Source organism: Ictidomys tridecemlineatus, chromosome 15 (genome assembly GCF_052094955.1).
Source record: "Ictidomys tridecemlineatus isolate mIctTri1 chromosome 15, mIctTri1.hap1, whole genome shotgun sequence".
NCBI classification, from domain to species: domain Eukaryota; kingdom Metazoa; phylum Chordata; class Mammalia; order Rodentia; family Sciuridae; genus Ictidomys; species Ictidomys tridecemlineatus.
Window position 1 is genome coordinate 14,271,817 of NC_135491.1, and position 20,821 is coordinate 14,292,637.

Here is a 20,821-nt window from a genome sequence, read left to right on the forward strand (position 1 = left end):
TAAAAAGGTCAGTGGCAAAGGCTTAAGGAAAAGGTACATGCTATGCACCTGGCGGTGGCCAGGTTACTAAGGACTTGGTCGTGGTCAGTGTCCCAAACCACAAATACCGGGATGGTTGTGCTGAGCCCTAAGAGCCCCTCCCAAAGGTAGCATAGGCTGCTTTCCAGCTCCCGGCCCAACAGTACATTGACTGCCCCCCCAGCCCCCGCCCCGCCCCCCAGAAGATGTGGCTGGAACAGGTGTGAGAAGATTCCGTGGTGCCCTCGCTGGGCGACACTGACGCTGCCACCGGGACTTCGCATAGGTTCAAAATGTGCAGAGGATCAATTTGTATGCTCTCTCGGATAATTTCCATCAGGGTCAAGGACTTGACCCCTTGGTCCACCTCGTCTTTGCCACTGACTAAAAATCAGGAAGCTCTGCCCACGCCGCTGGCTTCTGACCGCACAGACACAAGCCAGCAAGGCAGGCTCAGCTGACCATCTGTTTCCAAACCGCCCACCCCATCTCGCCCGCGGGGGAACCCTTGCTGGGAGGAGCTTGCAAACAGGAGAGAAACCGGGGGCGGGGCCTGCCACAGGGGGTTGAGGAACCGACCACTCTTCGCTGAAGGTTGGAGCAGTGCAGAAGAAGGGAACAATGGTGAGCTGACAGGTGCTGTGCTCAGTGGTCCCAGGTCACAAGAGAGAAGGAAAAAGTGGAGCTTTCGTGGGATTAAAGAATGAGCATTTCCACTGTGAATGTCTGACTGATATTTGTGGGTGTGGGCAAGAGCCAGATCCTGGGGATGTAAGAGATCCTTGCAGGGGCACTGTGGCACATGTCTGTGATCCTAGGGACACAGAAGGCTGGGACAGGAGGATTGCAAGTTGGAAGCCAGTCTGGGCAACTTAGTGAAACCCTGCGTAGAATTTTTTTATTTCTTTATTTTTATGTATTTATTTTTAATATATTTTTTAGTTGTAGATGGACACAATACCTCTATTTACTTTTTATGTGGTGCTGAGGATCGAACCCAGGGCCTCACACGTGTGAGCCAAGTGCTCTACCACTGAGCCACAACCCCATACCTTTCTTTATTTTTATTTTTTGATACCAGGGAGCCCAGGACAGCTTAGCCACTGAGTCACATCTCCAGTGCCTGTCCCCCTGCCCTTTTTTTAAATTTTGAGACAGGGTCTCGCTGAGTTGCCTAGGGCCTGGCTACATTGCTGACTCTGGCTTTGAACTTGAAATCCTCCTGTCTCAGCCTCCCAAGTCACCCGTATTACAGGCATTTGCCAATGCACACAGCTCTTTCCCTCTATTTAAAGGAGCAGAATTGGGGCTGGGGTTGTGGCTCAGTGGTAGAGTGCTCACCTAGCACGGTGAGGCACTGGGTTCAATCCTCAGCACCACATAAAAATAAATAAATAAAAATAAAGGCATTATATTCACCTACTTTAAAAATAAATAAATAAAAATAAAGGAGCATTGTTGGTCGTGTGTGTGTGTGTGTGTGTGTGTGTGTGTGAGAGAGAGAGAGAGAGAGAGAGAGAGGGAGATATGCTGAGGATGGAACCCAGGCCCTTGTATATGCTAATCATTTGCTATACCACTGACCTTCACCCCTCCCAGTGTTGTTTTTCTCTTGAGTCAATTTTTATATTTTTACATCCATGTCTCAATTTCACAATTTTAGATAGTAGAAAATGATCTGAGAATGAGATTCCAGAAAGCACCCTCCCCTTCTGATGGGTAAACCCTCTACAGACCCTCCCTGTGTCAGTGATTCCAATTAAGGTTTTACATGTATCTATTCCTGTGTTCCTGAAAACAACTTAGGATATAGGAATTTCTGATAATCCTCCTTGTACTGGGGAAACAGAGGCACGAAGTGTTCAAGTAATGGATGTAACAATCTCACTGCTAGTGAGAGGCATGACCTGGGTTCGAATTCAGATAGCCTGACTCTTCTACTACCTTCCATCTTGACAAGGATCCAGGCACCTGACAATGGTGGTGCAGGGGGTAGAAGGGTCCTCGGAATTTGTCATTTGACCTCTAATCTGCTGCCCCACTGGGAGCCCACACCTGGCCTGGTCCCTCTCATCCACTCTCAATTCCCATGGCAGGTCCCATACTCAGAATGTGAATTTGTCTGTTGGTTCTTCAGTGAGTGCTCTGTAATGCACGTGTGGCGGGTGGAGGAGAAGTGAGAATATTAGTGCTTTGGGGCCCATCGCATCTATTAAAATGTTTACTTAGTACGATGCTGGCACTTGGCAGGTGCTGGTCCTGGAGCTCCTACAGCAGCAGGCATTAAACCTTTAGTGACTGGGCTACAGGCAGGGCCAGGGGCCTGGGGGACATTCAGAGAGTTTGATCTGTGGTGCTTTGTCAAGGGACATAGACTTCTCAGGGTATGAACACCAGTAGGCCCTGGTCAGTGATTGCTGCTGCTCTTGGTTCTTGAGCTAAAGGATAGAGTAGCGTGTGTGTCACTACAAAGAAGGACCCTGCCCAGCCTCCTCTGTGCTCTGCCTTTCAGAAAGGACCCTCAGCTGCAGGTGGATTTCCACACTGACTGGGACCCTACATCGCCTTCCACTTCCGCGTGTACTTTGGCCACTATGTGGTGTTGAACAGTCTGCAGGACGGGGGCTGGAGAACCAAGGTGACATCCCACAAGATGCCCTTTCAGGAAAACCAACCATTCAAACTGTGCTTCTTGGTGCTGAACAATGAATACCAGGTGAGTGCCCAGGAGCAGCTCCTACCCGCCCCCCGGGGCTCACAGAGGCCAACATAGCTCATCCTGGCCTGGCCCAAAGGAGTCTGTCATCCACAACTGCTTCTGCCTGGGCACTCTCTGCTTGTACTGCCCTTCTCAGTTCTTTTCCCAAATATGACCAGGATCAAGGTCAGCTCAGAGGCCCTTTCCACCAAGATGGAGCGTCTCTTCTGCCTTCACACAGCTCTCGTTTCTGCTTATGCTGTGATTTTGATTTTCATAGAGCTGAACAGCTAAAATATGCACATGAATAAAACTATTTTAATCAGTCCAAAATTAAGTCTTCCTCTCACCCCTGAACTTCAGTCCTCCTGTCCATAACAATTAGGAGCTTTTTTACTCTCCTTCTAGAGATAATCTACTTCATATATATACACACACAATACATAAGTATATAATATATTGATATATATTGTAAAAATATACCGGTAACATATGTAAATATCTAAGTATATGTTATATATTACAAACCTTATATTTATATTATATAAGTAATAAACAAAACATCACCCAGGAAGGCTTCCTTCCATCATGTGAAGAGGGTAGGAAAAGGTTTGTTGGTGCCCTGAGGGTGCGTGCCACCCACAAGGAAGGGACTGGCTGATATGGATGCACATATAAATGACGGTGTCAGTTTCTCCATGCTTTACACTTTAGGAGCTAGAGCTTATTTGTTGTCAAAGAATATATTTGGAGGAAGAAGCAGAAAGTAGAATAGTGGTTACCAGAGCCCAGGAAGGATGTGAGTAAAGGTGGGAGCTGGAGAGAGGATGATTAATGGTTACAGAGCTGTCCTTGCGTAAGCAGAGTGACTTCTAATGATCTGTAGCATGGTAGGGAGCTATGGTTGACCGTGAATTGTATGTTTCACATGAGCTAACAGACAATTTTTTTTAATACCAGGGATTAAACTCTGGGGCACTCGGCCACTGAATCCCATCCCCAGCTCTTTTTTGTATATTATTTAGAGACAGGGTCTCACTGAGTTGCTTAGCGCCTCACTTTTGCTGAGGCTGGCTTTGAACTCACGATCCTCCTGCCGTATCCTCTGGAGCTGCAGGGATTACAGACATGCGCCACACTGGCCGGCTTAATTTTAATTTTTAATTAAAAAAATTTTTTTTAGTTATAAATGGACACAATAGCTTTTATTTATTTATTTATTTATTTTTAGAGTACTAGGCAAGCGCTCTACCACTAAGCCACAACCCCAGCCCTAGTATCCTGCTTATCAAATCATCTGTGCTCATCTACCTCTTTAAGAACATTGAGGGGCTGAGATTGTAGCTCAGTGGTGGAGCACTTGCCTTGCACTCGTGAGGTCCTGGGTTCAATCCTCAGCACCACATAAAAATAAATTAAAATAAAAGATATTGAATCCACCTACAACTAAAAAAAAAATAATAATAACATTGAGGTTTCATTGTTTACCTGCAGTAGTCCCAATCTGAGCTACTCAAAAAAGAAACTGCCCTGAGCCGTGAATGACTGCCAAGGATTGTGGAGCCAAAACATATTCCATCAATGAGCACGCATCGAGCACGAACTTAATGGCAGGCTCTTTGCAAGCTACAAGGATTCAAGGTTCATGACACAGTCCCGGCCATGGGGATCTAGGGTAGAGAGGAAGCCAAGCAAAATGGACCATGTGACATAGAATGGTAGACCCTCAACAGAGAAATGAGAGGGAACACTGAAAACACAGTGAACGACTGAAGCAGTCACAAAAGATAGAAGTGTGTGTGTGTGTGTGAGGCTCTGGAGTACGATCGGGAGTGTTCTGGGTGGACAGGGTAGGTACGAGGGCAGACACGGAAAAGAAGGCTGGACACTTGTGCTGTATTTCTGACACGTTTTCTTCTCCCAGGTGATAGTAAACGAGACGAGCATCTCTACAGCTTCATCCATCGCGTCCCGCGAGTTCTGAGAAGATGGTAGAGGTGTGGAGAGATGTCCTCCTCAACTCCATGGAGGTCTCCCAGAGAGTGGCCGGGCTCCCCAGGGTTGAGGCCTTCCCAGAGTCCATGAACAGAAATGATTCCTCCTTCCCCCTTCCCTACCCTTGGGGAGTAAAACTTTGCCAGACTTCATGGGATTTGCTTTGGAGTGAGAACAGCAAAACAAAACAAAACCAAGTGGTCATCACCAAGAGGGGTGTGGGCATTCCAGGGGAGGGATCAAGGAATCAAAGAAGATAGATCTTTCTGGGACACAGAGAACGAAAGATAAGTCACTGAAATTTCTGAGACATTAGTAACACCATCCTTATATAGTACTTATTCGATGTCAGACACTGTGAACCAAAAGCCCGACCCAGTTTCAGATGCCCAAACCGAATTGTTAGGGAGCAGTCCACAGCCACAGACAGGGCTGGGTTGGTGTCGGGGGAAACTTGGTCATTTGAGGAACATGAGATGAGATTTCTGAATTCATCCATTTGAAGGCTGTTCGTTTTGTTATCAAGGCTGCCCCTTGTCTTGCTCAGGAAGCGGAGAAGTGAGAACCTGAAATTCTCAGCCCAAGCCCAGTTAGAGAAACACAGAAGTTCAATGACGGGGCGCAGAAGTGCAAGTCTGTGATCCCAGCAGCTTGGGAGACCGAGGCAGGAGGATCGCAAGTTCAAAGCCAGCCTCAGCAACTCAGTGAAGCCCTAAGCAACTCAGCAAGACCCTGTCTCTAAATTAAAAAATAAGAGGAATGGGGATGTGGCTCAGTAGTAGACACCTCAGCTCAATTCTGGTACAAAAAAAAAAAAAATGTTCAATGGCAGCCCGTTGGGAGCTGCCCTGAATGCAGATGCCTTTAGGTCCTGAAGCACTGGGTTCTGAACAATTATCGCCTTCAGTCTGGCAGTGCTAGGTCTAGGTCGCAGTAACTTGGGCGTTACCCCAGCTTCCAGGAGTAGGCGTCACCTGCTGGGGTTGAGTGACACTCACCTGTTCCTTTGTAATCCTACCCCTCTGCCCTTTTGGGGATAGAATATTCCATGGAACAGCTTCCCCCAGTAACCCCACCCCCACCCCAAATTCGAGGCGTGTTCTCTCTCTTTCTTGCCTTCCTTGCCTCCTTTGTGGGAGCTGGTTCAGAACCCAAAGAAAAAGGTATTTCTCTGTCTCTGTGTGATTATTTTGTGCCAGCCCAGTTCACCTGGAGTGGCCCTAACTGGTTTAGTCATATGCTGTGACAACGGCCCTCAAATAATGCCCCCCTACCTTTTTTCCTCTAATTCAAAACCTTACCAATTTATTTGGCCAGAAACCTGCAGGATCTATGTTTGAAAATTATTGTCTTGGTTTTAAATCAAGGAATATATAATTTATTATTGGTACAAGCACAATTTATACACATGGAGGCAGAGACCAGATTTTGGTTTTGCACCCATTCAGATAGGCCCTGTAGCATGACAAACCTCCCCAAAACATACTGGTTTAAAACAATAATTTATCGTGTCTTCCAGGTCTACGGTTCTCTGGACTCACAGGGTGTGTCATGTGGTTCTGATCAGAAGTAGGAAGGGGAGAAGCTTCTGGAGCATGTGTTGGGCTGGGCAGATGCTTTCCTCCCTGCTAGCTCTTCACAGCCGTGGCTGAACCGCCCTGGACTGGCAGGTCATCTCTCCGTTTCTGTGACCTCCATCGCCATCTCAGATTTCCTCAGTCATGGACTTCAGATGTCTCATGGTAGCAGGGCTTACTGAATGGTGACAGGCTTTCAACAGAGTGACCTGTCCAAAGGGCTCAAGCAGAAGGTGCAAGGTATCATAGGACCTAGCTCTGAAAGTCATACAGTGTCCCTATATGTCTATTTTTTTTAAGAGAGAGAGAGAGAGAGAGAGAGAGAGAGAGAGAGAGAGAATTTTTAATATTTAGTTAGTTAGTTAGTTCTCGGCGGACACAACATCTTTGTTGGTATGTGGTGCTGAGGATCGAACCCGGGCCAAACGCATGCCAGGCGAGCGCGCTACCGCCTGAGCCTGAGCCACATCCCCAGCCCCCCTATATGTCTATTTTTTTAAGGTGTATCCCAGACGCAGCCCAAATCTAGGCTTGGTTATTTTGATTTGTGGTTCCTGGGGAGGTGGGAGAGCAGCCTTGGAGACCCATCACTCCACCTTCAGGCGCCCATGTTTCCATGAACCAGAACACTAAGCCAAATTTAATACAACTATACCAACAGGTTGAAGTCCAAGATGATCTAAATCAGAAGTGGTGCCTATGAGGTGAACTGAATATATAGTCTCAGGTTTGGTTCTTATCAACATGTGCAATAAAAGGACAAGTTACCTGCCCCATTCACAACAAGAAATATAAGACTGAAACAGACACGGGGGGCAGGATATGAGGGCTTCTAGGGATTGAACTCAGGGGTACTCTACTACTCAGCCCCATCCCCAGCCCTATTTTGTATTTTATTTAGAGACAGGGTCTCACTAAGTTGCTTTGCATCTCATTATTTCTGAGGGTGACATTGAACTCGAAATCCTCCTGACTCAGCCTCCTGAGCCTCTGGGACTATAGGTGAGTGCCGCCGTGCTTGGCTAACCTGCCTATTTTCAAGAGGGAGCAACAGGGGATGTATAGAAGTCACTGATCCATGTCATTTGTGAAAACAGCCAGACACGCATCTATCATTCCCTTTGGGAATGCAGTAATTGGCTCCGCCCTCCATTTCTTAACTTTTCTGAGTTCCTGCCAAGATGAGAGAGTGACAGCCCCTCTGTCTGGAAGGACTCTGGTGATCTGCTCCTTTGCAAGTCTGAGAACCACTTAGGAGAAATGTGATATCACCTTTAAAAAAAAAAAAGGATCAAGGTGTATCTAATGAGGTCCTGATGTGGGAGGCCACTCTGAATGATTCGCATTCTCCATCCGGGAGCAGAGAGGCTTTGACCGTCACTGCATCTCATAGTGACCTGGACATTGCCCCAATCCCAAAAGTTTTCCGACATAGGTGTGTCGCCCTGTGGTTGAGCTACGCTCACCTGTTCCTTTGTGATATTACCCTTTGCTGCAGACCTTTCTTCATTGTTTCATTCCATGGAAACACCCTTTGTGTGTCCCTTTCTCTTGCTCTGCCTTTGGGTGTGGCCTTCCTAGATGTCAGCCAACATGTGACAGCAGACATCACAAAGCTAGACTCAGCCCCCTGACATCTGACCCCTTGCCTCATTTGAATGGCTCCTCCTCAATAAAAAGGGTCAGCGTGTTCTCTCTCTCTCTCTCTCTGTCTCTCTCTCTCTCTGTCTCTCTCTCTCTCTCTCTGTTTCTTCGGACCCTTAAGGTCAGAGGAGCCGTCACAGGACCCCAAGGTAAAAGGTATCTCTGACTCTTGTGTGGTTATTTTGTGCAGCCCAGTTCCCCTGGAGTGACCCTGAGTGTTTTAGTCGTGAGGAACGCGACATCCTGTGAAACAGCGTCTTCATACATAAGGACTATGGCAGCCGTCAGTTTTGATTGTTGTCATCCACTCTCACCATATAATTGCCTCAGTGTGTTCAGCTCCAGCTTCACTAGGGCCTCCTCCCTTCACCCTCTTCCAGCCTGACTTCCAAGTCACAGCCACCTGTGCCCAGATGATGACAGGCTGCAGACCTTTCTTCATTGTTTCATTCCAATATGGGATAAAATTTCCTCTTGTCTAAATTCTTGGCTTCTGTTTAGACACATCTCCTTCCTTCCTTCCTTCCTTCCGTCTTCCCTGTCTCTTTCTTGGTCATTCCTGTAGTTTGATTATGAGCCATAGGACCCTAGTGTTAGTCTGTAATCCATTTTGGGGAAATCAGGCAGTGCTTGCTCTAATGGATAGAATCTATCCTGGAGTCGTGACTTGCTGACCCGAGCATGACTTGGAATTCATAACCACTTGCCCTTTGGCTAGTGGCTACTCTGTCTAAATAACCTACATAAACCCACAGGGAGGCCCTGCTATGAAAACATACAAATGTCTTCAGCTCTCTCCAGTCTGGGCTAAACCCCTGAAGGAATAAGTTAGACAATACTGTTCCTTCATGGTAAGGTCGCCCAAACCTGGTTTTCCTCTGCTGTCCTGTCCACATTACTGATTAGTCATGGGCCTGGGCTTCGCTTCTGAGTGAGGAGCGGGCAAGACGTAAAGAGTAAGAGGAGCCCTTGGTGATGTGCACCTGTAATCCCAGCTACTCAGGAGGCTGAGGAAGGAGGATCCCAAATTCAAGGCCAATCCGGGAAACCTAGTGAGTCCCTGTCTCAAAATTAAAATAAAAAGGACCGGGGATGTAACTCAGTGGTAGAGTGCCCTGGGTTTGATCCCCAGTACTACAAAAAAGAAAAGAAAAAACAGAATAAGAGGGATTTTTATGAATCATAGCTTAAAATCTCTATGATGAGTAGAATTCACTTTAGATATTCTAAACTAAAATTTCTGAATTGCTGCAGATTTTCCTACCACAAATTCTTATTCAACAAAGTTTAAGACTAAAGAAATACTCATTTTTCATCAGCATTCCACACTTGGATCATTTAGAAATTATTAAAAATCTTTTTCCTTCCAGATTTTTCTCCCAGAGGGACAAGTATTGTAAAAGTTGCTCATTTGTTTTATATTCATGGAACTACAATGGCAAAACAGACCTACATGCACACAACCAGCTCATAAGCTGTATATTAAGATGAATGAGCCGGGCGCAGTGGTGCATGCACACCTGTATCTCTGTGGCTCGGGAGGCTGAGGCAGGAGGATCACATGTTCAAAGCCAGCCTCAGCAATGTAGCAAGGCCCTAAGCAACTCAGCAAGGCTTGTCTAAAAATAAAATACAAGAAAGGGCTGGGGATCTGACTCAGTGGTTAAGTGCTCCTGAGTTCAATGCCTGGTACTAAAAAAAAAAAAAAATTAAAAAAAGAAAGATGAATTGGAATCTCATTTCACACACTCACTGGCATGATATAGAGATGTGTAGATCTCTCCCAACTGCCACTATCTTCAGCTGTTCCTTATCTTTTTTTCTGAAACTAGAGAAATCCGTGTGGCTCTTGTGTAAATGGCAGTCTGAAAATGCCAAAGAATTCACACCCTCCAGGAATGGCCTTGATCAAAGACACTCCCTCGGCTGAGATGATTCTGAAGTCTGTTGTAGGCAGATTTCCAATGTTTTCACTCGGGTTGAACTTCACTGTGTTGCAGCAGCTGACGACAGCACACCTTTCCTGACTGCATTCCCTTCCCCAGGCTCTCCCACCCGCTTTTGGTGCCATCTTGCTCTCCCAAATAAACTACTTGAACTTGTCCTCAGGTCTCAGGATCTGCTTCTGGAAAGACTCACACTGAGAGAAATAATGCAACACTGTTCAACGGTTTTCCTTCTTGGCTACAACTTGAAAACTACCTAGTCTTCAACTTAGTGACACATGAAGACCCTTTGTATTTTTTCCTTCGTATTTTTTTCCTATAGATTTTTTATTTAAATATCTTTTGATATGTTGATGGACCTTTATTTAATTCATCTATTTATATGCGGTGCTGAGAATTGAACCCAGTGCCTCACACACGCTAGGCAAGTGCTCTTCCACTGAGCCACAACCCCAGCCCATTTCCTATAGATTTCATTTTCTACTCTTCTAAATACAGATGGAGCATTGCTTGTTATGCAATCCTGATGTGTTCCTAGAGCTCATGCTTTTTATAAACATTTCCACCAAATATATGTCAATTATTATTCATAGCACACACACAAAATAAACCTGCAAAATATCCATCCCTAAATTATCTAAAGGATACAAAGTATATAAACAGAACCAAGTTGATCTCAGTAACTATTCCTTGAACTATGTGTGCTTGCATTAGACATTATCTGTTTGTATTATTGCTACAATTTGTATAAGTGTTCCCCAGAGGTCTATGTATTAAATGCTTGGTCCCCAGGGTGGAGCTACTGGGAGATGCTGGGGGCCTTTAGAAGATGGGACCTTATGGGAGATCCTTAGATCATTGGGGACATGTTCATTAAGGAGATTGTGGAACTCCAGTCTCATCGTTTCTCTGTTTGCTTCCTGACTCATGACACAAGAGTTCTCTCTCCCAGGTACTTCCACCATGATGTAAGCTAACTGCCTCAGGTATTTCATTGCAGCACTGAAAAGCGAATACAATTACATATCACAATAATAGAGGGGAAGAAAGCTAAATTAAATCAAAGTGTATATATATATAAAACCACAAAAGTCCAAAAGTGATAATGAGCTTCTCTGTTAGTTCTTCCTACAATGTGGGGAGAACTGGAGCACCATACCCTATGGCCTAATCATGCCTAGCATCCTCTCCATAGTCCTGTGTGTTATGCCTTGAATTCTGCAATTATGGTGAAGCAGATCCATTAAAGTACCATCTGGAGAACACCAGACAGTCTAGGTGGACTAGACTGTCTAAATGGTCAGCATTTTCCAAAAGTTGTTTTCTCAATATGGGGCCTGGTTTTTGGAAAAGAATAATATTCAAAAGAGCTCCTAAAGGAAAATGGGAAGATAGCTAAGCCAAAATCCCAAGTGATGTCAGTGGTCCCAGCTACTCAGGAGGCTGAGGCAGGAAGATTACAAGTTCAAGGTCAAGCTTTGACAACTTAGCAAGATCCTGTCTCAAATTAAAAACAATTGAAAGGGCTGGGGAGGTAGCTCAGTGGTATAGGAACTCTGGTTCCAACCCCCAGTTCCACAAGCCAAAAAAAAAAAGTGATACCAGTGAAGAGAAAAGGGGTACAGCCTTGGCTGTAATATACACCAAAACTTTTGTAGGCTGCACATCACCCTCGAGTTCTCGTTACTTGTAAGCAGCAGATTCTCAATAAGCATTTGTTATCTTTTATAATCGAGTCCTAAGTATACTTTACTCTTTGAATTGTATTCTAAATTGACAAATAATAATTGTATAATAGCTTAGTTAACCACAGGACGATCGGGATGTAGCTCAGTGATAAAAAAGCATTTCACTAGCACGTGCGAGGTCTTGGGTTAAATCCTAACGCGTGGAAGAAGTGAGGGGAGTTAGCAAATGTTTACAACCCTCCCCCCCCAAAAAAAAAGATGGGGAACTCTTGCTTTTGCAAGTAAACCTAACTATAGACCACTCCAAACGCATACTTAGGGTCAGTAATATTACGAGTAGTCTTGGAAAGGAAAGGTGCACGCCAGGTTACAATAGCTTTCTGCACATTGAATGATAAACGGAGGGACTAGGGTCGTGGCTCAGTGGTAGAGCGCTTGCCTAGCACGTGTGAGGCACTGGGTTCATTTCTCACCACCACATTTAAATCAATAAGGTAGACGTGGTTTTTGTCGCTTGGCTAGTCACCAGGGGCCACCTCTCCCACCTCCCATCCCTGAAATAAACTTCCCATAATTTTTTTTTTTTTTTTGTGGTGGTGGTTGTGGGGGGGTACTAGGAATTGAACCCAGTGGTGCTTAACCATTGAGCCACATCTCAGCCCTTTTTTATATTTTATTTAGAGACAAGATCTCGCTGAGTTGCTATGGGCCTCACTAAGTTGCTGCAGCTGGCTTTGAATTCACCATCCTCCTGCCTCAGCCTCCCGCCGGGCTGCCCCAATTTTTCTCCCCGCCCCGACCTCCACCCAAATGTGGGGCATTAAAGACGAATGCGCGCCTGTTTGCACGTGCACACGCACTGCACGCGCGCTCCCGGAGACACGCATGCGCACCAATACGCAGTTACGTTATTCCATTTTTTTTTTTTTTTGGAAGCAGGGAAGCCGACCCTGCAGTCCCAGATGTCTGAGCTGCGGTGCAACCCAGGTGGACGACCCCACGTGGGTGTTGTGCACATGTCTGAGGAGCCTGGGAAGTAGCCCTCCCTCTGCGTCTGTCTGGATCATTGCACATTCACGTCTGCGTCAGTGGCTCGCAGTCTGCTTGCAGAACTCGGCTGCGTTCGGTTGAAAAACAAGGAGTAATTACGTTATGTCTTTTACGTCCAAAGAAGAGGCAGCTATTTCCAGAACCCTGCCTTTCTCTTTTGGGTTCATTCGAGATAGAGCCGTTTGCCACACCTACAATGAGATCGTTATTATTTTGGGAAAATGAAATAATTTTAATTAAGGGAGAAGAGAACATTTCTGGCACAGGTGTCAAGAGAATGATGTGAAGAATTATTTTCAGATCTCCCCCCATCCCTTCGGAACCGAGGACTGACCCAGAGGCCGCTTACACCCCGAATCACATCCCCAGCCTTTTCTTTAATTATTCAATTCATTCATTTATTATTTTGAGATAGGGCCTCAATAAATTGCTGAGGCTGGTCTCGAACTTGCAGTGCTCCTGCCTCAGTCTCCAATTCTCCTGCGTCAGCCTCCCGAGTCGCTGGGATTACAGGCGAGTGCCATCATGCCAGGCTCCCCCACCACCTTGAAGGTCTTCTTCCAAGAACTCCAAGACACAAGGGGAAGGGGATCGTGCTCAGACAATGCTGAAGAGATGAGCTGGAGCTGTGATCCTCACTTCAGGGGCCTAAGCCACAGCTCTCTGTGGAGAAGGGGGGGGGGGAAGAAGGTAAAAGAGCTCTGTGTGGTGATGCATGCCTGTCATCCCAGCAGCTCAGGGAGGATCCCGAGTTCAAAGCCAGGAGGATCTTGAGTTCAAAGCCAGCCTCAGCAAAAGCAAGGTGCTAAGCAACTCAGTGAGACCCTGTCTCTAAACAAGATACAAAATAGGGCTGGGGTTGTGGCTCAGTGGTTGAGTGTCCTCCCGGGCCTCCCCCATATTCCCCAGCCTCTCAGGTTGTCTTGCGGCTGACTTGCGTTTTTTCCCTCTATTCCAGTCAGAGGGGAAGGGCTGAGATGACTGTGCCTGTCCACTGTCTCAGCCTGCTCCAAATCAGCTGTCCCTTACCCTGTCTTCTCTGTGTGAACATTCCAGCCTTAACAAGAAAAGTGGCCAGACTTTTGCCCAGCACCAACATCAGCCACACCTACACAGCCTGAGGGGGAACTGCAGGTGGGGAGTCGACACCCCATCGATGGGCAGGATAATAATGATAACAATTCCTGCCCTTTACATGAAGCTTAATATGTTCCAGCCACGGTTAAAGGCATGTGACAGAAAATAACTTATTCCTCACACAAACCTGTGCTATAAGCACTACTATGTTGATTTTACAGATAAAGAAACTGAGTCACAGAACTATTAAGTCACTTGGACTGTTACACAAATGAGCCACACATCAACTCCCCAGAATCTTCACAGTGGAAAGAATGAGCTAAACCGAAGCAGGAAGGATGGTACTGTCTCGGTAAGAGATCAGCGTGGGGGAGAAGAAAGATTTTCAGGGCCGATGAGGGGGCAGGTGCAGAGTTCCCTTTCCACCGTCTCCGCACCCTGGTGAGTTTTACCACGGCTCTCCAGGTGACCCCATCATCATTTTGTATCCCCTCTCTGAGCTGAAGTCCCATAAGTCTTTGAATAAGGAGGTAGAATAGGGATAGGAGTGTCAACAGCTTGACCTTGAGCCCGAGATAGTCTTTGGACTATCTTTGGACTATCTTCCAGAACTTGGAGCCAAAGAGATGTGGGGGGTGAGGAACCTATTAGAAGAGAAAGAGGTTAGCTGCCTCAAGCTGCCAGAACTGTCTTAGTAGAACACTAGAGACCAGGAGGCTTAAGTAACAGAAATGTATGGTGTCATGGTTCAGGAAACTGCAAGTTCAAGATCAAGATGCTACTGGTTTGTCTTCTGGTGAGGCTTTCTTGTATTGTAGAAGGTCACCTTGTATCTTCACATGGACTTTCCTCTCTGTGCATGCATCCTTGTGGTCCATTCCCTCTGTCTTTCTGTTTCTCTCTCTAAAACAGGGTCTCACCATGTTACCCAGACTGATTTCTAACTGCTAGGATCAAACAATCTCCTTATTCAATCTCCAGAGTACCTGGGTCTACAACATTCCTAAGTCTTCCCCCCTCCACCTAGTACTAGAACTTGAACCCAGAGCCTCACACACGCAAGGCAAGTGTTTCATAAACCACACTCCCACTCCTTTTTCTCTTATTTTGAGATAGGCTCTCACTAAGTTGCCAAGGCTGCCCGTAACTTGATGCTTCTGCCTCAGCTTCCCGTGAGCTGCCCTAAAGGAGCCACACACATAGTAACTACAGAGATGCTAGTGAGAGACTGTGCTTAAAGCAGCAGGTAGGCTGGATGTTACTTTATATATTTGCTGCTTGGAACAGGAAAAGAAGGGCACAGGCTGTGATCTGAGGATGAGATCTTAATGCCAAAATAGCTCATTCCCAACAGAGAAGAAAGGTATTTGCTGATACAGAACTACCACTAGCAAAATCAAAGGTGGAACTTCCTTATGTGACATTTTTCACATGACATTTGAAATAAGAGAAAGTAATTAGCCATTTTATTGGTATTTGGGTTTTAGGGTTTTGTTTATATTTTCGATTGGGGGGGGTGTCTTCCTATGTTGCCCAGGCTTTGCCTCCAACTCCTGGGCTCAAGGATCCTGCTGCCTCACCTTCACAGTAGCTGAGATTACAGAGACATGCCATGGTTTGTAACTTGGAGAGTCACTATTTAAGATGCACGTTGTAATATGATGGGACCCATAAAAAGAATGATAATAAATATGTAACTATCAAGGAAATGAAGTATTTATAATACAATTAAAAACATGGGTGAATTTCATTTAAAAAATGATGTTATTCAAAAGAAACCAGACACAAGAGTATATAAAGTTCAAAACACAGGCAGAACCAAAACTGCAGTATTAGAACAAAAAAGAAAACAAGGAAATGATTACCACAAATATCAGGATAGTAGTTACCTCCAGGTAGAAGGGAGGGGATAGGAATAAGAAAGGAAGGAAGGGGGCTGGGGTTGTGGCTCCAGGGGTAGAGGGCTCACCTAGCACGCCTGAGGCCCTGGGTTCTAACCTCAGCACCACATAAAAATAAATAAAGGGATGTGTCCATCTACAACCAAAAAATAAATATTATTTAAAAGGAAGGAAGGATTCCTAGATACTGGAAATATTCAATTTCTTTTCTTTTCTTTTTTTTTTATTTTTATTTATTTTTTTTTTAATATTCAATTTCTTGACCTGGGAATTTTTACTTTGTAATAGATCATTCAGCTTGTACATTTATATTTCATTCATTTTTCTGCATATGCATAATACTGCACAAATTTTGAAAAAAAAATAATGTCCAAGTGAAGCTAAAGAATTTTTTTAAGTTACAAGAAGGGATTATGGGGGTTGTGATTCAGTGGCAGTGTGCTTGCTTAGCATATGTGAGACACTGGGTTCGATCCTCAGCCCCACATAAAAATAAAATTTTTTTTTAAAAAAAGAAGGAAGTATTATTATAAAGTTTTAATAATTAATTGAATTGATATGAGTGAAAATAGATGAATAAATGGAAAAGAATAAACAATCCTAACAAAGACACCAAACCAGAATATCTTGGTGTATAACAGAGGTGGGTGGCATTGGCTTCTCGGGAGGCTGAGACAGGAGGATAGCAAGTTTCAGGACAGCCTGGAAAACTTAGACTCTGTCTCAAAATAAAATTAATAGAAAGGGGCTGGGAATGTAGCTTAGTGGTAGAGCAATTGCTTAGAATGTGCAAAGCCCTGATTTCAATCCGCAGAACGAGAGAGAGAGAGAGAGAGAGAGAGAGAGAGAGAGAGAGAGAGAGAGAGAATATAACAATCACTAGGTAACAGCTTAGAAGCATCCTAGGATGGAAGCTTAGGAACGCTTACAGAAAACGATCTTGTAAGACTCTTCTTATAAACATTGAACTGGTAGAAATGTAAAAACTTGGGCCCCACCCTTGCACATTCTGCGGTTTCAGAGGCGTTAGCAGTGCTGGCCAGTAGATGGTATGTTAAGTCTCTGGGCGCCGGGCTACTACGCATGCGCAGGGCTGCTAGGTGACAGAGCGTCTACGCTTGCGCACACGGCTGTGCACACCGCGTTTACCCGTGCGCATTGCGCTCATGTACGCGCCCTCGCGTGCACACCCGTAGTCGCACTGCCCCGTTATTCCAGTTTTTCGGGAGCCACCGAGCTATCCCTGCGGTCCGAGATGTCCCAGCTGCCCGCAGACAGCAGCGTCCCGCAGACGGACGCAGCTAGTGGCGACATCGGCGTCCCACAGGCGGAGGTAGGCGGCGGGAGGCGGGAGCCGACCCCGGCGCCGGCTGCGGAGGGCCCGGAGGGCCCGGTGGCGGCAGCCCGGGAGGGCCCCGTAGCGGCGGCCCGGGAAGGCCCGGTAGCGGCCGCCAGGGGAGGCCGAATGGCAGCGGCCAGGGAAGGCCGGATGGCGGAGGCCAGAGGAGGCCCTGTGGCGGCGGCCCGGGGAGGCCCGGCGGCCCGAGAAGGCGCGATGGCGGGGGCATCCAGGGATGCCCGGATGGCGGAGGTCGCCCGATTGCTGGGGGAGCCGCTGGAGGAGGAGAGTCCGGAGCCCAGGCCCAGGTCCAGGGCCAGCAACGCCGGGGGCCTGGCCGCGTTGCCCTATCTCCGCCTCCGCCACCCGCTTAGCGTTTTAGGAATTAATTACCAGCAGTTCCTCCGCCACTACCTGGAAAATTATCCGATCGCTCCGGGCAGAATACAGGAGCTGGAGGAGCGCCGCAGGCGGTTCGTGGAAGCCTGCCGAGCCCGGGAAGCCGCGTTTGACGCCGAGTATCAGCGCAATCCCCAGCGGGTGGATTTCGATATTTTAACATTTACCATAGCCCTGACTGCATCCGAAGTGATCAATCCTCTGATAGAAGAACTTGGTTGTGATAAGTTTATCAACAGAGAATAGTTGAGTGATGCAGCGACCTCCCAGAGAAGCTCTGCGTTCAAGACAGTCAACCCAATCCTGCAACTTGATTTTAAAAAGTCAAAACATACGGAGAACAAGGCAGTGCACACAGTTGGGAAGAAAAGGAAGCTGATCGTGATAAAAAGCATCAGAAAAGAAATAGAAGAAATGTCCACAGCATCGTAATACTTCTGTGATGTTCTTTGAGTTTGTGATTGATCCAGATTCTTTTCCCTGTGTTATGAAATATGTCTGTCAACATGGCTTCATTCAAAAATAAAGGGTGGTTTTATGAAGTTGAGACTTGAAGGGAAATCGCCAGTACTAGAGCCCAAGATGAAGGAAGAAATTATCAGATAGCCATGATGAGAAGAATAAAGAATTACAGTTGTTCTTAGGACTGGAATGCTATGGAAAGAACTTGACATTGTCAGAATATGTGCTCCTTTCATGTCCGATTCAACAGAAGTTTTTAGTGTAAGACTGCATTTGTGTTTTTCCTGAGGCATTTCAGATGGCAAGCAAAGTAAATATTGTATATATTAAGTGATAAAGTGTGTTTTCAAAACTACCAAATTTCTGGATTTTTTTTCTTTCAGTTGTTAATCCTCATTGAAAGTTTTTCAGTGTCATTAGTCATAAGCCCCAAGAATATAAAATAGAAAAAGCTTTCCATCCTTGTCCCCCTTCATCTGGCACCTAACATAGCCTCTATGTTAGCAGCCACATTTGTGCCCTAGTTTCATTGTGTATACACAAGCAAACAAATTTTTGGCTTCTTCATGAAAGTTGACATATTGTATTTACTGGTTTATGCGTATCTTGAAGATCCTTCCAAACCACTACATCTTCTCTTTCCTAGGACCACATTTCTTTCCAGTCTGTGGTTATGTGTAATTAACCAGAAATGTACTAATGGACATTTATATTGTTTCCCATCATTTTCTTCTGGCAAAAAAAAAAAAAAAGTTACTGTAGTTGTTATCTTGAATGCATATCATGTGGCATGAATGCAAATACAGTATTGCTTTGATTCTAAATGCACTTTTCGTGTTTTAACATCTCAAATCAGGGTACTTTTACCTTTGATAGTGTGGTAGAGCATATCTGCCTTAGGTTTTCCTAAAGCTAATGGTTGATGTCTATCTTATAACCAGTAACTTCTTATATACTTTGTAAAGTATACTATCTATAGGATGAATTTCCAGAAGTGAGAGTTCTGGGCCAAAGATATTCCATTTGAAATTTGATAGCTATTGCTAAGTTGCCTTCCACACATGTATCACTGTTCTCCCACAGAATATCCCTTAATGCTTAGCCTACAGTAGACCATCCAATGTGTGGATCTTACCAATCAAATAGTTGAAAAAATGGTGTATCAGCTCTATTTTGCCTTTTATTATAAGTGAAGTTAAACTTAAGAATCATATATATTCCCTTTTCTGTGAACTCTTTATTGTATCCTTTGTCTGTTTCTCTCCTGAATAATTTTGTCATTCCTTTGTTGATTCTAGTATATGTATTGGTGACATGAGGCATGGTAATAGTTTGTGATGTGCATTATGAACTTTTTCTTCCAGTTGTCATTTGTCTTTGGCTTTTCTGAAAACCTTTTGAGCGTGGAGATTTTCTTGTTCATTTCCTGTTTAACCTTAAACTTACAGGATTTTGAATCCCAATGTTCTCTTGGTGTGTGTGTATATTTGTGCGCGCACACACACGATTTCATTGTTAATGTTTGAATCAATTTTTTTTTTTTAAAAGAGAGAGTGAGAGAGGAGAGAGAGAGAGAGAATTTTTTAATATTTATTTGTTTTTAGTTCTCGGCGGACACAACATCTTTGTTGGTACGTGGTGCTGAGGATCGAACCCGGGCCGCACGCATGCCAGACGAGCGCGCTACCGCTTGAGCCACATCCCCAGCCCTCAATTTTTAATCTATTATGGGGAATAGTAGTATGAAGGAAGGATCTTTTTTTTTTTTAATGGCCATCTGGTTAATCAGATACTAAATAATATGTTATTTCCCCTCTAATTTTGTTTTAAGATGCCTTTTCATATATCAAACTGCATTTTAGATTTTCTAATTAGTTCTAAATCTTAATACCGAAACCCCTTAGTATACTTCCTTTTCATAGTGTTTCTGGCTGGTTTTTTATATTATAGGTATTACTACATTAATCTCAAAATTAGCTTCCCTGATTTAAAACAACAACAACAAAAACTATTAGTCATATTACACTCAATTAACCCAGAGGTAACTGCTGTCTTTTTAAGATACTGAAACTTTGAATCTAATGATTCGTTTTTTAAAAAGCATTCCTTTGTATACTTTAGCAGACTATTAATGTTTATTCTTAAATTAATGACCTAAAGGTGATCTTTCACAGGTCTAGTCATTTATTCCTAGACATTTTCTCTTTTATGTTTTTCTATAGTGACAACATTTTCATTATATTTTAAGCTTGCCTATGTCTTTGAAAATAATTGATTTTTTTTTTTTTTTGTACTGGGGTTTTAACCCAGGGTGCTTTACCACTGAGTCGTATCCCCAAACCCTTTTTATTTTTATTTTGAGACAGGGTCTCCCTAAGTTGTTTAGGGCCTCACTAAGTTGCTGAGGCTGGCCTCGAACCTAAATCCTCCTGTTTCAGCCTCTTGATTTACTGGGATTACAGGCATGCACCACAGCATCTGGATGAAAATAATTGATTTTTGCACATTTATTTGATAGCCTGTTAGTGTACTAGATTCTTTTACATTTATAATAGTTTCTTTTAAATTTTTTTTAATTTTAGTTGTAGATGGATATAATACCTTTATTTATTTATTCATTTTTTTTTATGTGGTGCTGAGGATCAAACCCAGGGCCTCACATGTGCTAGACAAGTGCTCTACCACTGAGCTACAACCCCAGACCCTTATAATAGTTTTTTAAATAATTCTCTTTAAGTTGCAGAATTAGTCATATGCAAATAGTTCTAGTTTTGTTTCTTACAATTTTAAACACCTCTGACTTCTTTATTAATTCCTGGTTCATACCTTCTAATATAAAGTAATGGTGGATGACGGTGAAGCATCTTTATTGTGATTTTGTGAAAATTCCTTATATATCCATCTATTCTTATTTGTGTGCTTTTATCAAGAATGATATTGAGTTTTGTGAAAGGCCTTTTCAGAAACTAGGAAGGTGATCCTAGAGTTATTTTCAAGTTCACCACCATTATGAAATAGTTAGTGTAA

At 44.5% G+C, this 20,821-nt stretch overlaps 1 protein-coding gene and 1 pseudogene across 1 annotated transcript; both read left to right on the forward strand.

Moving 5' to 3' along the window:
• Positions 1 to 111: 111 nt before the first annotated feature.
• LOC101977130 (galectin-16-like) lies at positions 112 to 5,273 on the forward strand (annotated as a pseudogene).
• Positions 5,274 to 16,688: 11,415 nt separating this feature from the next.
• On the forward strand, positions 16,689 to 19,257 carry Eid2 (EP300 interacting inhibitor of differentiation 2). The gene has a single exon (XM_005336420.5). It carries the CDS (start codon positions 16,850 to 16,852, stop codon positions 17,576 to 17,578), a length of 729 nt encoding a protein of 242 aa, XP_005336477.1. The 5' UTR covers positions 16,689 to 16,849; the 3' UTR covers positions 17,579 to 19,257.
• The last annotated feature ends 1,564 nt before the right edge of the window (positions 19,258 to 20,821 follow it).